The sequence below is a fragment of the Pelobates fuscus genome, chromosome 5 (genome assembly GCF_036172605.1).
Source record: "Pelobates fuscus isolate aPelFus1 chromosome 5, aPelFus1.pri, whole genome shotgun sequence".
Lineage (NCBI taxonomy): Eukaryota > Metazoa > Chordata > Amphibia > Anura > Pelobatidae > Pelobates > Pelobates fuscus.
The window spans coordinates 208,241,121-208,257,165 of record NC_086321.1 but is presented as its reverse complement, the minus strand read 5'-3'; the positions used below and the strand labels follow the sequence as shown (position 1 = coordinate 208,257,165).

General features: G+C 38.4%; 1 protein-coding gene across 6 annotated transcripts in view; it reads left to right on the top strand.

Moving 5' to 3' along the window:
* Positions 1-16,045, top strand: part of NTRK2 (neurotrophic receptor tyrosine kinase 2) — a 230,715-nt gene that overhangs the window by 63,195 nt on the left and 151,475 nt on the right. For all 6 annotated transcript variants that reach the window (XM_063454989.1, XM_063454987.1, XM_063454988.1 and 3 more), the window contains 2 exons: positions 4,018-4,115; positions 7,007-7,106. In XM_063454989.1, coding sequence (XP_063311059.1) covers positions 4,018-4,115; positions 7,007-7,106 — 198 coding nt within the window. The remainder of the gene's footprint in view (positions 1-4,017; positions 4,116-7,006; positions 7,107-16,045) is intronic.

Genomic DNA, 16,045 nt, shown 5'->3' with positions numbered 1-16,045 from the left:
CGCTGTATGTTTTGAACAAGTTGAAAGCAGGCTGCTAAGGATAACATTGAGTCTGTCTTCCAAGCAAAGGGAGTCATCATGTTCGCAGGATTGAGGAGTCGTAGTTGAACTGACCAATTATACATCTTCGGTGGTAAGGAAGGGTTATGGATGAGTATTGCTGTTGTCCAAATTGAGCATCTGACATTTTGCTAACTGCTACTAGATAGTAATTAAGTATGGTGTCATAGTTCCATTACGAACTGTGTGTCCTGCCTATTTCCTTAGGGATTCTAGCAAAATGGTAGGATGTGCTTTCTAATGATAGGATGTGCTCAATGAAATAGTTGACCTGAGAGCCAAAAGTGTTTTTTGCAAAAGCTAGGCCTGTGAGCCACAAGTGTATATGTAAAGGCAGTCATTGGAAACAGTTCAGGCACAGGGAGTTTGGTAATAGCCTGGAAGAGGGAGGGGGCAGAGGGGTTGATACCTTCCTGGAAGATGTGGTGGAGAAGGAATGGCTGGCGTAGTTGTGCAGGTCTGGATCCCAAGCTAAGGATCTGTCTAACCTGTTCATGTTACAACTGGGCAGATGGGTCGATACTTCACTGGAAAACATATGAGCCACGTGTGCCTTTGTGAAGGACCTTTGTGAGACCTTTAATAAAAGAGTTGGCTGAGAGCCAGAATTTTTATTTGTAAAGATGGTGGCAAAAGCTAGGCCTGTGAGCCACAAGTGCCTTTGTAAAATAGGTCATTGGAAGCAGTTGAAGCAGAGAGATTGATACCTGCCTTGAAGAGGGATGGGGCAGAGTGGTTGATAACAGTGTGGAAGATGTGGTGGAGAATAGACAGATAGTATAGCGGAATTAGCCCCTGGATCCCAAGCTGCAGATTAGTCTACCCTGTTCCTGTTACAAAATCATTAACACACTGTCCTTGGTAAATGATAGACAGAAGAGCTAGGTAGTTAAACTCCAGCCAGAAGCCTCTGTAAACCTGACATTTTATTTACGCATTTTTGTGACACGCGACCAATGCTGAAGAGAACAACAGAAAGGAATTTCATATGCATGCTAGATAATATTGCTAATCATGTTGCATGCTTAAATGATTGCATATTGCAGAACTGAGCTAAACCCCAGGCTCTGTCTCTGGTAAGGTATAGTCTTTCTTTGTAGCTGTATCCATTGGTTACACAGAATATTGCTATAGACACACGGCAAATACATTAACATGTATTACAAAAGCTCCCTTTAAACTGCTTATATATAGTGATTTTAAATATAAATTGATGAATTTAAGAAATTGTGATACATTTAAATAGGGTTACAGCCCTAAACATCATCTAATAACCCAGTGCTGCCTATGCCCTCTCTCACCAAGTCTTTATTTACTTTAAATAATGCCTCTTTTCTGTAGGGCATATGCAAATGAGTTCAACAAAGTTGTGTTTAAAAGCTGTTGTATACAGCAGACATATACGCCAAAGATATGTATAAAGTGGACTTTCTGAGGCAAAAATGTAGTTCTTTGTTAAACTATTTTGCCTATGCCCACCCAGAATCCATTGCAGTTGTAAGAGCACTGCAAATATTAGTTTTCTGTCAGAAAACAATAAAGCTGGTTACTTGCTATTGAGCCCAGGCATTACTTGTGGCACATAAACTTGTGGCACATAAGCCAACAGAGTCATGATGAGGGAAACTTTAGTGGATAGTAAATATATTGTTAAACACAGATCTTCCCACAACAAACAGGCCATAATATTTTTCCCACTTTAATATTTTTCTTCCTAAAACAAATATTTTAATTAAATATTTACTCTATTTAAAATTACATTTCTAAAATAAAAAAAAATAACGCAATTAAATAAAAAACAAAAACACATTACTTTAACCCACTACACGTTGTTCCTCTAGATATAACTATTTACTATGACTCATGTTTTTATGATAAACACGGAGCTTGTCCATTTATTTTTTATTTTTTTGTAAGTAATTCTTTATTAAGTTTTCCAATATCAACATTTTAAACAGAAGGAGGTAATAAGAAGGTTATACCAGGGAAATACTTGTCCAATGTTTTTTGGCACAAACATTACCAAACGACCGTACTTTTCATTACATGTCCCAGCATAACAATAAATTAATATTTGCAAGGAAGGGAAATATGTATATATGAATTGCAATATAGCATATGTGTTTATCTGGCTTTAATTTCTCACTTTATGTTGTGTTCAGACTTGTTCAGATTTTATTCAATGCACATTTACAAACTTTATTAAAAACATTCAGATCAGTGTACACTAGTTGATCTTTCTAGGCTACATGACATAGCTTGTTATCACTAACTTTGTTAGTGCAAATTTTTATAGAATGCATTTTGAAACTTTATCGGCAAGCCTACAGAGCTAAGTACTAGCAGGGCCATGCAGGACTGTGCTCATTGGCTGAGTGCATTAACTGAGCAACATGGTGCCCGGGGAACCGAGGTAAGTTGTCAAACCACACTAAAATGGTTTGACTACTTACTGTGGGACAGTACCGGGTCACTTCTGGCCCCATAACCACTACTGAGGGCTGTTCCTTTAAAGTTTCATATAGACGTGTCAATGGATGAATTTGAAAACTAGATTATTTAATTAAACTCCATAATGGACTAAGCAGCATTTGTGAGTCAAAGTACTGTATGCAAAATTATCAGCAGAAACCTTCCATTAGTTTAAGAGAAAGCTAGATTTTGAGGTCTCAACTTGAATTTTTTCGTTAAGAGTACAAACACAGGTCTACAGAACATGTTACCAAAATTATATACATCATCATATTTGTGTGGCAGAGGGGATAAAACTAAGCAATAGTGTCCGATAAAAACTCAACATACTATAGAACCTACTATTACACAATTAACAGTGCCAGCATTTGTATAGAGTACAAATTACACTATTCTGGGCTAGTGTATAAACAAAAAGAAAAGGAACTCCGCACACTTATTACAATCCTGGTGCAACCATACCTGGAGTTGGCTACCACTCCTGTGATAGTTGAACAAAAATTGTAGTCCAGGCACTCAAGGATCAATTCAGCAGGTTTATTGGAACAAGGTGCAACGTTTCGATCTCACAAGGGATCTTACTCAAGAAAGATCCTTTGTGGGATTGAAACTTTGCACTTTGTTCCAATAAACTGCTGACTTGATCCTTGAGTGCCTGGACTACAATTTTTGTTCAACTATTCTGGGCTAGGATATATTTTCGAATTAATGGCTATAGAGTTTGATAGGTCATGGTTAATTTTAGCTTTTAGGTAATCAGTGGAAGAAGCTTAGCTGACCCAGCCAAATCATAAAACAATCACAAAAATAGTGAAGTAGCACTTTTAATTTAATTAAAGGAATACTATGGGCTTCAAAACAACTTTAGCTTAATGAAGCAGTTTTAGTGTACGGATCATGCCTTGCAGACTCACTACTCAATTCTCTGCCATGTAGGAGATAAACAACTTTTATTTTCTGTTTATGCTGTCCTAGCCTCACTACCAATGTCTGTGATTCACGCAACCTACATAAAAAATGGTTTCATTGTTAATCAGATGTTAACTTACTATATATGTTTTTAAGTCGTGTTCTGTATATTAAACTTTAATAGCATACAGGAGGCTCCTGCAGGCTCTAGATAAGAAATTCTAAATCTATAGATAAGAAATTAAACAGAATGTGCAACAAAGAAAACGTAAACATTAGATGTCTCTTTACAGGAAGTGTTTAGGAAGGCTGTGCACGTTACAAACAGGGAAGTGTGACTAAGGCTTTATAAACTGCAGCGGCATGATCTATGTGCCAAAATTGCTTCATTAAGTTTTGGTGACTATGGTGTCTCTTTAAACTATGTTTGCATTTGATTTGCTTTTGATGATAGCGTGCATCAGCTCCTCTCATGCTTTGTTAAACACGATTTTTACCTGTCACTGAGCTTAAACGAATGCACCAAGTAGTTAACATTTATTCATTTTAATATATATTTCTTATTTTCTTGTTAAGATTACGAGACCACTTCAAACGATGGTGGGAGGTCCAGCACAGATAATGGTGTCACATCAACAGATGTTTCGGATGATGGGAATGAAGACAGCATTACTGTAAGTGTACATCCCATGCTTTTCTAACACTTGAGTACTTAGACTTGTTCTTTAATGCATAAATAAATCATTAGATAATGCAATAAATCACATTAGTAAGGGTCCCTTTTTCTGTGGATGGGGGCTACAAATAAGAGGCAGACTGAGAGTTAATGCATGGAGTGGACTTGCTTAGTTTTTGGTTTAGAGACAGATTTTATTTTGTTTCTTCTTACTTTAACCCGTTTGTTGATTCATCCACAAACATATTATTTTTTGGGAAAAAAAAATTGTAAACCAATTGTGCAGTTAATGGAAGCTAGCAGCAGTGTCAATCAATTACAACTAATGCTCACTCCTTTTTTTTTTAGCTAGTGAAATGTTTCTGTTTTATGAATAGCACATGTGTAATGCATTGCTTTCAGCGAGGGACTAGTGAACATAGGTGCATGTCTTACAGAAATCATCCTAATGAAAGCACTGAGTGACAAGGGATTGGCTGAGAGATCCCTGACTGTGTCTGGTATCAGCTGGTGGGCAGATGGAAGAGGGTGTTTGGGTTGCTTGAGTGTGAAGTGAGATAAATGAAACTGATTATGGGAAGAGGAAGGTTAGGGCAATTGGAGAGGGGGTCTTTGCTCTGGTAGAAAACTGTGTTGTGTTAAAGGGAAAGTAGTACATCTTGAGGAGAAGGGGTAATTGTTCCTTGAGATGTGTGTTTTCTTTAAGGACTGGAAATTTTCAGTGGGAATATTATTTGTACTCTAGAGGAGGAACTGTGTTTTTAGAAGGGAGCTGTGGTGTTGGTAGTATGGGCATAGCAATGAGGAGGTGCATGTGCTAAGATAGAGGTGCTGTAACATGGAGATACTGAACATGGAAGTCAGAAATAAAAAGTTAAGAGAACTAGGCTTGTGCAGCCTTTCCAAATTGTATCCAATTGTAATTCATCTAAATGTCGGCAGGTTGTCCGAATTCTGTAACTATGACCAAATCATAAGCAACCGAAACAGACAATGACCAATTTCATTTAATTTGTAATTCATAATGCCGACAAGGCGCTGAAAAAAGAGATGATTGATGGGAAAAATACGATTGATAGTTAGAAGAGAACCGCTAAATGTTAATTTTATTCACAGATAGTTTAACCAATAATAAATAAAGAAAAAAGAATAGCCAGTAAAAAAAAAATAATACAAAATGATATATTTATATAAAATATATAAAATATAAATATTGGTTGTTGTTTTTTTTAATGACCATCTTTTTTCCCTCTATTGGCAACTTCTCACTGGAATTGTGAACCAAAAGGCAGGACAATGTGCCTGCCAGTGTAATGCAAAATATATACAAAATGTATACTGTGTATATATTGTGCAGTACATTGATTTGCCTATTTTCACACCCTTTCGGTTCGTCCAAATCATTCTTCCCAAAAAATTGGCATGTACGAAATTTGTCTGACCTGTAATCCCAAATAAAAATATCATAATCATACCACTTGTCCTGAATTTTTAAATTTTGCATGAATCGATTTGGCCAAACCTGCCTTGATAGCAAGTGCCTGCTCTGCCGTAAAATGCTGAAAGAGAGGGGGACAGGAGGCAGGCAGCAGTGTGGGAGGTGAGGGAGGCTGTTCTTACAGCTTCTCACTCCTCCCTCGCGTGCCCTCTGTGATGCCGGGACCCGGAATATGATCTCATTCGGGCCCCAGCATACTAAACAGTGCGTTGGAGGAGTGAGAAGCTGCCCCACACTGGACCCCAGGGAGGTTGGAAGGCTGAATTTGCCTCAAATGTTTTTAATTATGTGAGTCTGTGTGTCAGTGAGTGTGTGTGTATGTGTATGTGTCTGTCAGTGAGTGTGTGTGTGTCTGTCAGTGAGTGTGTGTCAATCAGTGACTGAGTATGTGTCTGTCAGTGAGTGTGTCTGCCAGTTTGTGTCTATCAGTGAGTGTGATCATCTGTCAGTGTGTGCTCGTCTGTGCTAGTCTTATTAATTAAAGTCACCAAATGCATTGAATACATAATTTATCACAGCGTACAATGTATGTATTAGGCAGTATGTGTGCATGGATGTAGGTATTAGGCAGTATGTGTGTATAATGCATGTCTTAGGCAGTTTGTGTGTATGTATGTATGTATTAGGCAGGGTGTGTGTAAGGTTGTAGGTATTAAGCAGTATGCGTATATGGATGCATGTATTAGACAGTGTGTGTGTATGGATGTAGGTATTAAGCACTATGCGTATATGGATGCATGTATTAGACAGTGTGTGTGTATGGATGTAGGTATTAGGCAGTGTGTTTGTGTGGATGTAGGTATTAGGCAGTGTGTTTGTGTGGATGTAGGTATTAGGCAGTGTGTGTTTATGGATGTACGCATTAAACAGTATGTGTGTATTAGGTAGACCTAACTGGAAACCATATGGCAGAATTTAGGCCAAAATAGCAGAAAAATTCTCCAATTCGGCTACAGTCAGAGTTCAGCTGTTTTTGCTTAAACTTTGCAATTTGGTTTTCAAATGACTGCAATTCAGAGGTTAGTGAATAAACCTCTGTGAGATTGTATTTGCTTTCATGAGGTGGCGGCAAAATGGATCTTTGCCTAGGGCGGCAGAAATCCTTGACCCTGACCACAACAGTGGTTATTGTGCCACTCGCTACGAACCTTGTGCCTGGTTCTGTGCAAATATTTTTTCAAGTGGTTTGACATTAAATAGAGACTTTCCTCCCCCTCCCCAGGTTCCCATGGTCCAACCCTTTCATTGCCGTATAACTAAAGTGGAATTAAGAAATAATGATTCCTTCTATATTTAGAGGGCGACATTAGGCGGAATGTATCTTGCCTGGTGGTGGAAGGAGTAAATTCATATATCATTTTGACTGTATGTCACTGCGATGTTTGCTGCAGGTTTATGTCGTTGTTGGAATTGCGGCACTAGTGTGCACTGGTCTTGTGATAATGCTAATCATCCTGAAGTTTGGAAGGCACTCAAAGTTTGGATTAAAAGGTAAGATATGCTGATATTTAATACTTTCCCTTTTAAGTCTGGCTTCTTTTTTCATACTATCTGTCAACTTTACTACTAATTTTCATGATTTGTAAATTTTTGTGTAAATTTTCCTAACATTTGCTTCTAAAACGGGTAGTTGACAAGTTATCATTAAAACAAATAAAAGTTTTAAATGTGATATTATATTCGCTTCAGTACTATAATAAGGAAAATCTCGTTATTATGAATATATGTAAATCTCTCTGTTATGAAAGTCATGACATATCATTGGTCTTGAAAAGGTTGCCATAAAACTCATTGTATTTTATTAATTTTTTAATTAAGGTACAGGTATACAATCAAAATAATGATTGTTAGGACAATGTTCTCATAAAGCCTGCATTTTACATTTTGTATACTTTTTGTTTAAGATGTTCAGCAATGTTTATTATAACATAATATATATAAGGAGGTCAAAACAACGTTTTTTTCTGATTAAGATAATCCATAGGTTTCTTCATAAATGTATCGCGTATAACAAATACATTATTTTGTAATGAGCCAAAGCTTGTACCCTTAATAAGTATAAAATATGTTATGATGATGGGATCTTTAATTGGATATACTCAGCAATGCAGAACTAACTAAAACAAAACACAAGATACAAAATGTGGCAGGGTTTCATGGGCAAAGGATCTGTGGATTTCTTTCTTTCCGCTCTATTGCCCAAACCCAGACTGGATAAAGTTTCTGACCTTTGCTGCCAGCTTGTCCATGAGGCATGTATATTTTATTTTAGAAATGGGCTATACTAGTGGTGGACATTCATTGTATTCTAAACACTGGTCAGTTGTGAAATAGTTATCATCATGGCTGACAGCGTCTCCATCCACATCCATCACTGAATTGTAGGCATTAGGGAATTTATATCTCTCTTTTGAGAAGAACTGAGACAGCGTATATTCATTGACTCTTCCACAACTTGACAATAAATGGAGGAAATAGATGGATTCAGTGCTCCAAGAGACTTTAGTTAGAATTGAGAGAAATTGCATATATCTTTACAAGTTTTTTTCTACCTGCCTCTCATATTTTTAAGAAAACATTTCCATGCAACATATGCATCATCCCATTTAACTTGAACCTTGGTTAAATTGTGGTTATATAAACTTTAGATACAGGAAAGATGTCAAATAATTGTAATATTTTTGATATTATTTTCTTACACATGACTTGTGCAGCCCTACAAAAAATATTTGATCACAGCACCTCTCATGTTTTGGTATTGTTTTGGTACTTGGATAGGCAATAGGCGTTGTTTTAAACTGTGTGTACAAATGTCTGTGGGTAGAGTTATATCACACAGTTCTTGCTAAGTTGTTATAGGGTTGTTTTAACCTAAAGCCCATATTAAATAAATATATCCCTGTGTCTTTTACAGCAATTAAAGTTTATGAATGTTACAGATATTCATCATCTCTTATAGTAATATTGATTATAAAAATCTGGAGGACAACTTTTAGAGAACGACTTTAATTAAAGTGATAGAATGTTCTATTTAAAAAATAATGTATAAAATCATTTATCACTATATCCTGATAAGATCCACTATCCATTCATTGTAAAGTTAATTTATATACCAAGTTCATCTTAAGCTACAACAGATCCTAGAGCAGTAAATCAATAATTTATCAAATTGTGTATTTGTTTTTGTGACGAACTGAGCCTTGTCACATGTTCTTGGAGGGGCCTGCTGGCCAGCCTCTTACCAAAAGACTATGGGCCCTTTAAAAAACTATGTGAACAGACTTGGTTCGGGAGATTTTATATTTGGTTCGGGACCCGAACAGCCGCACGAACCGGAGACCACCCTGGAGCTTGTTAAGCCTAATTGCTACTTTGTAGCAATTTCCACCACAGCGTTCTAAGTGTTCGCCTGGGTGGCCGCAATTCCTATGGACAACCATGAGGTAGAGGCCATCTTGTTCCCACAAACACAGACATCGGTGTTTGGGCATGAATCTCATGGAACTGAAAAAAGACACAGAAATTCCTGAACACCGCTGGACTTCCAGGATCACCTGCGTTCAGTTCCACAACACTTAGAAAAATGTTCCCACGAACAAGCGGATCAAGCTCCAGGGTAAGACTATTGACTATGTTCGGTGGTTTGTTCGTTTTTAAACTACCGAACTAGACCGACTGCAAGCCCTGATTCTCTGGAACTGTTTTGGGCATGGGACCATGCAGGCGGTGGGTCAAAATTAAGACTGCCAGGAAATTTTCGAACCCCTGAATTGATCTTGGTGATGTTTGGATATGTTGGTCACCCAGATCAGGGCTATCATGGGATTTTGTGTGTTTTAGGGGTACTTTTGGGGTGTTTGGAAAATGTATGTTCTTTCTGTGCTTGGAGATAATTGGATTAGCTTAGTACAGTTCCTGATCCAATTATCTCCCAGGCACAGAGGAGGGATTATCTGATTTTGTATGGGAGTGTCCAGGACCTGAGAGCCAATGTGATTGTGTATTTATTTCTACTGTGGTTTACTCTCAGGTGCAGGGTAGAGTGCCCCTTGCATGGGGACTTTCATAAAAGGCCAGTTGTGGCTACCATTAAATTGAGATTCGTTTTACCCTTCATGAAGTCTAGGCTCATGTTTAGGGTATTGGAGAGCTATATTCACAATCTGGGGATTGCTATAATCACTATACTCCCTTGGATCACAACACTTGCTCTCTGGACTAGGAGAGGTCTACCCACTGGAAGCTAGATCCTGGTCTTGGGTCCAGGGTGGGTGGAGGACAGTGAGACACCAATCAAGCTGCGGCGGTTTGTGGGCTTTACGGTGGTTAAGGTGTTCCAATGCAGTGCTTATGGTGCTTGCAAGTACTAGGAAGCAGTGATTGACGGAGGTACCTGGTTGGGGTGCCAGGCAGTCCGTCACAATTTTCTTAAGACACTTTACAACAGAGGTGCCCTAAAGGTAGATCCCCAAATGTTGTAGAACTACAACTTATATGATACTTTGCATGCCTTTAAATGACAAAGCATCATGGAAGCTGTAGTTTTAAAACATTTCGGACCTACCTGTTGGGCACCATGCTGTACAATGTAACTTACCTCCTGTCCAGTGGTCCAGTGCTGCCATTCCCAGAGTCCCATGTGTGTTACACTATTGACTAACAACTATCCAATGGCACTGACTGCTTTTCTCTGCTCTGTAGATTGATTGACTTTGCTTAGGAACACTTCACAAAGCATGGCAATTCTTCTCTTTGATATTGAACTTAAGTCTATATTTTCCCTGCAAGAGCAAGATACACTTACAGAAGGAAAGCAGGAGAGGAGGAGTAATACTTATATTAAAATATGTACATTTGCTAGTATTGTGTTAGTATTATATATAGATGCTTGCTATTAAAATAGTTCTATGACGAACAATGTGCTCCACAGTATTATCTACAAAGCCTGCATTCCTACCTTGATACATAGGGAGGTGCGATGGATGGATGAATGAAACTGGGAAGGGGCACACTATGGACAACTTTGTCCAGGGAAGCCCTGCTTCATAAAATGACTATGACAGGAGTGCATTAAAGTCATCGGATCACTGAAGAGTGCATCATTACACAGGCATTTGACCTCATAATCTATATGTGGCTATATGCAGCTAATAAACTAATTACATTTTTACGTATTAGTAACTTCCTATTGTGCTTCATTGTAGATATGTTGAATTTTAAAAGTGCTTTGATAAAGAGCATTATTACACCATTATACCACTTTTATACCGTTGGGACTGTTTTCTAATTACTAGTGTGCACCATTTGTACACTGTTAGTGCTTTTGTCGTAAAGCCATAACCATTTTGGCAAATGGTAGTTTTAGTGTAAGAAAAACATTCATAAAATAATGCTTTCTTTGAATGATTTATAATATTTTAGGAAGTTTGACAGGTAGAATAAATACAAAACATAGAAATATTTGTCCAGTTATAAATATTGATAGAACACAATGTTTTGATTAATTGTGTATGTATTGGGTACTGTGGGGCAAGTGCAATCTCAAGTGTCAGAATGCTAGATTGTTTTATCTATATACTATTCATAGGGTCCCTTTTTATGGAGTCTACCCTTGTTGTAAGTTTGAGGTTCAGTGAGGCTTACTAATGCAAGTATATCTATCAGTTTAGCCAATTTTCACACCAGGTATGATGCTAACTAGTAAATATTCCAAGTGTTTAAAGGGATTCACAAAAAGTAGGTGTTGTATAGATAGAAAGCCTGTGTTCTCCTGGAACTTTGACGAACAATGACTAACAAATATTAAAACATGATTTGACTAACAGAAACCATGGAGAAATCACTGCTATTAATACATTCAGATCTAAGTTCAGATAGTACTTTTTCGGTAAGGAGAACCTGTCACATATCAGGGACCTCTCCCATGGGGAGTAGGTTTTTGCCCATGGATATCAAGGTGGCTGTATTCTAAGTTCCACAAGATGGCCTTGGTCAGATGTATAGTAATGCCTAATATTAAAACACATTAGTCTGCTTTAGCCCTTATGTTTGAAAGGTTTATGACTACTTAAAGGGACACTCCAAATACATTAAGCAAGTTAACTTTCTGAAGTGCTTTATGTGTGAATAATGTGTCCTATTTTTACAATAAACAAAGAGTACATATTTTATTCATTAGAAATTGGCAATTTTATAAATCACCCCCCCCTGACTGCCAAGCAGGCAACAGATCCGGTTACGTCCTGGTTTGTTTAGCTCAGCGGAGCTATACTCAAGAGGCAGCAATTGCTCAGAGCACTTGCCTGGGAAAGACTCCTTATTGAGCTGCATTGGGAAGTCTGTGATTGGACAACCACAGAAAGTATGGGCGGAGTTAGAAGGGGAGGGCTTACAAAGGTTGTAGACAAGAGATCTGCTATTTTTAGATATACCCCCCCAATGAAAAAACCCAAATAATTATAAAAGTGTGCATTTTCTTATTGGGGTATATCTACTAAATTGTGATTTTTAAAATAGTTTTGTTTCTGGGCAGTGAGTTGTATATAAATACATTGATATTTAGCTTCCTTTCTATATATTAAATTAATCTAACTTATAATGTGAAATTTAGAACAAATAATAATTAATATATAGTATGTATCAAATTCGGGAAATTAAAGGGAACTATTTAGGTTTTGTTTTGTTTTTCAGATTTTATTTGAGTTGTATGATAATCCCTCTACCACTGAGTGCATATTGTAGCTGATGTGTTTCCATCTGTTGGACTTTCATGTTATAGAGAGGCTTCCAAAGCACAGCTAACCCAGCATTAAATCATACTTTTGCTGTGTGAAGTGTGTCAAAGCTGAATATACAATGTTTGTTCAGAGCTAATTCTGTGGAACATCGTTTCCATTTGCTGCGCACATTTAGAAATATAAATTTGTTAACCAAAGTAACTCTTGCATATTTTAAACTTAAGTACACATGATTTAAGTACAATTATTTATAGTGATATTAAGAATAATTATGGTAGTTTTAAGACCAACCTAAACAGTCTTCAAGTTCTCTGTATTTTTATCATTACCTCAAAGCTTATTGAAGGCCTAAATGGAGATGGCATTAAAGCAGCGGTTCCCAAACTGTGTAGCTGCGAGATATTTTCCCGGTGCTATGATTAAATGATCATAGCCCCGAGAACTGTGCCTCCCTCTCCCCTGCCGGCTCTGCAGTACCGGAGGGGAGATCAGAGATTTCCCTCCCCGGCCCGCTAGCAATGTAAAGGACCCAGGGGAGCTCTAACCTGCAGCTCCACCAGGTTCTTCTTTCGCTAACTATCTGAATCTCTAGGCTGCTAGAGTTCACTCTCACCAATGGAACCACCAGGGCATCCCCATCGGACCACCAGTCTTGCACTGTCCCCCTTCCCAGCCAAAGGTAAGCAGGGAAGGGGGGGGATGAGGGGGGGAAACACACACTGCCCCCCGTATACCCACACTACCCCCCACCTCCACACTGCACCCACACACACACACTGTACTCCTCACACAACCTGCCTCCACTACACACTCTGTACCCCTCACACACACACTGTACCTCTCATACAACCTGTCTCCCCCCACACACTGTACCCCTAACACACAAACTGCCCCACATACACCCCCACCCACACACACTACATCCTTCAACACAATGCACCCCTGTACACTCACTGCAACCCTCACACACACACACACACACTGCAAACCTCACACACACACAGACTGCACCACACACACACACACACACATTGCACCCCTCACACACACTACTGCCCCTATCCCCTACTGCAGATCCCAGGTAAGTTGTCAAACTGTTCTTAAACAGTTTGAGTACTTACTCTGGGAGGGCACTACTGGCACCATAACCACTACAAAGTGCTGTAGTGGTTATTGTGCCTGGATTGTTTCTTTAACCCCTTAAGGACACATGACATGTGTGACATGTCATGATTCCTTTTTATTCCAGAAGTTTGGTCCTTAAGGGGTTAAATAATCTATCAGTGCCACTCCTGAGATTAATTTCTGCCGAATAGGGGCACAGTGTATGCCACTGAGCTGTACATATAGCCAACCTAGAAAATTGTTTTGACTTGGTGTGCCTTGGAAAAATATTGAAATATTAAGGGCGCCTTGAACCTAAAAAGTACTGTTATACTATCAAAGCTTGTTTGATGCTTAATAGAGATCATTATGAGCCTGATATTTTGTTAATGGTTCACTCTAAGTACCATGAAAACTTACATAATGGCAAAGGTAGTGGAGTACCCTTATAACAGAGTACTCTTATAACAGAGAATTGCTTACATGTCAAATACATTATTTTTATTTGTTACTATTATCACATTTAAAAAATGTATGAAATAAAAATATAAAAAAATGCTTACATACAGAACTATCAAAGTGTTTTTCAAATATTCAAGTATTTAGAGAAGTATATCCTAAGATATAAAACAGAAAGACAGAAAATGATATGAATAACATGCAACAACAGTAGCTATGGAACAGTGATACACAATATTAAACTAGCTATCAACAAGAGGAACACTTTTCTCAGGATAATATCCAGATTTCTATAGAACTTATAAGGCTAAAATCAGAATAAACTTTGTGAATGAGAATGAAATTGCAGTTGCAATAAATTGTAATCTAATTTACGTTGCCTTATAATATCAAGCTCCCTTAACCCCTTAAGGACCAAACTTCTGGAATAAAAGGGAATCATGACATGTCACACATGACATGTGTCCTTAAGGGGTTAAAGGAACATTACAAACACGTAAAGCACTGCAGCTTCCTAAAGCGCTTCATGGTGTCCGAAGGGTCATATTTTGTAACAGTTTATAAAAGTGCCAAACTCAATAGAAATCAGCACTTTTAAAACTGGGCACTGAAACACCACCCCGGCTACTTGATTGGCTTTCTTCCCTCTTCTCAATAAGCTGTGCTAAAGCTGTAGAGAAGCACTGGAAAGCCGTACTTGCGTGCGTCCTGTGCTTGTGTGCGTCCTGTGCTTGTAACTCAAGCACAGATGCTATTTAATGAGAAACCTCCGATCGGCCGATCCACTAGTACAGACTGAAAAGGACTACAAAGACTACATATTTGCAGGATTTGCGAGCTGTTCTACTTATCTACCCCGAAAAAAATAATGCAGAAAAAAAAAATACATGCTTTCGTTGGGGGTCTATCTACAATACAGTGAAAAATAAATTAATTTTCTATAGAGTTTTCCTTCAAAAACGTCACTAACGTCACTAACATTTTTAAAACAAAAATTTTCTCAAAAAAGTAAATATTGCCTTTGTTATAAGTTAAGAAAATGTAGCAGATCTGTGATTTTATTCTTTCTCGATAATATTAGGCATGTATAAAGTATTTCTGCTGCTATGGCAGCAAAACCTTTCAATTGTACTTGTCACATTACTACAGAGAAAAATTAAAATTGGCACTGTCACCATCTGGTGACTTTGAAGAAGTTGCAAAGACCCCTGATAATGACATCGCTGCTGGGGTCTGGTGTCTGGTGGCTGGTGGGTGAGAGGGCAGGTAAAGGTGAATTCTACTTACCTGATCCTGTCCCTCGTAGGTAATGCCATCTTCTTCCAGCAAGTTTTCTTAAATGCCTGTAGCTGATGTCAATGCTGTACTCTCGCCACTGCTGTACTCTTGTGCACACGAGACTGCAGGATCCTCTATAGACAGAGCAAATTCCCTGCAGCAATCACTTGTGATGGCTGGGTGGATTGACACTTGTAAACGGCGGTAGCACAGGCCAGTGTCCTTTCAGTAACATTCAAACATAGTCAGTAAGATTCATAAAGATTGTATGTGTATGAAATACTAATTTTTACAAGGGGGTAGGAGGGGTTTGACAGACCCGGTTTATTTACCGATTCCACTGCGGAAAACTTGCGCATGCATGAGAGCACAGCATTGAAGTCTATAGAGGATCCCATGAGACCTCATATCCTCCATAGACAGAGCCACTTCCCTGCAGCTGTCACTGGAGGGATTGACACTTCTAGGCAGTGTTAGCTATATCCAGTGTCTAGAAGTGTCAAGCGGAGGAAATATACTGAGACAAAATAGTCCTTACTTTGTCTCAGCATATTTTTCAAGTTTTCTTCATAAAAAAAATATTTATTTAAGTCAACATATCCAATGTTAAAATTTTATTTTAGAAGTGTTATATTAACTCATTAACGCCATTACAGCGTTCTATGCCGTCCCACTTGAAATGGTCTTTAAAGCCGTTTTGGCAGCATAAAACGCTGTAACGGCTTAAGCCCCCTGCAGCTCCAGGATACTCACCTCCGCCGCAATCCGCTTCGGGAGGCAGTCCTCCCACGGTAAATCAGGCCCCCGGGAGCCATGTGATCGCTCTGAAGCCCTATTTCTCCTGAACAAACT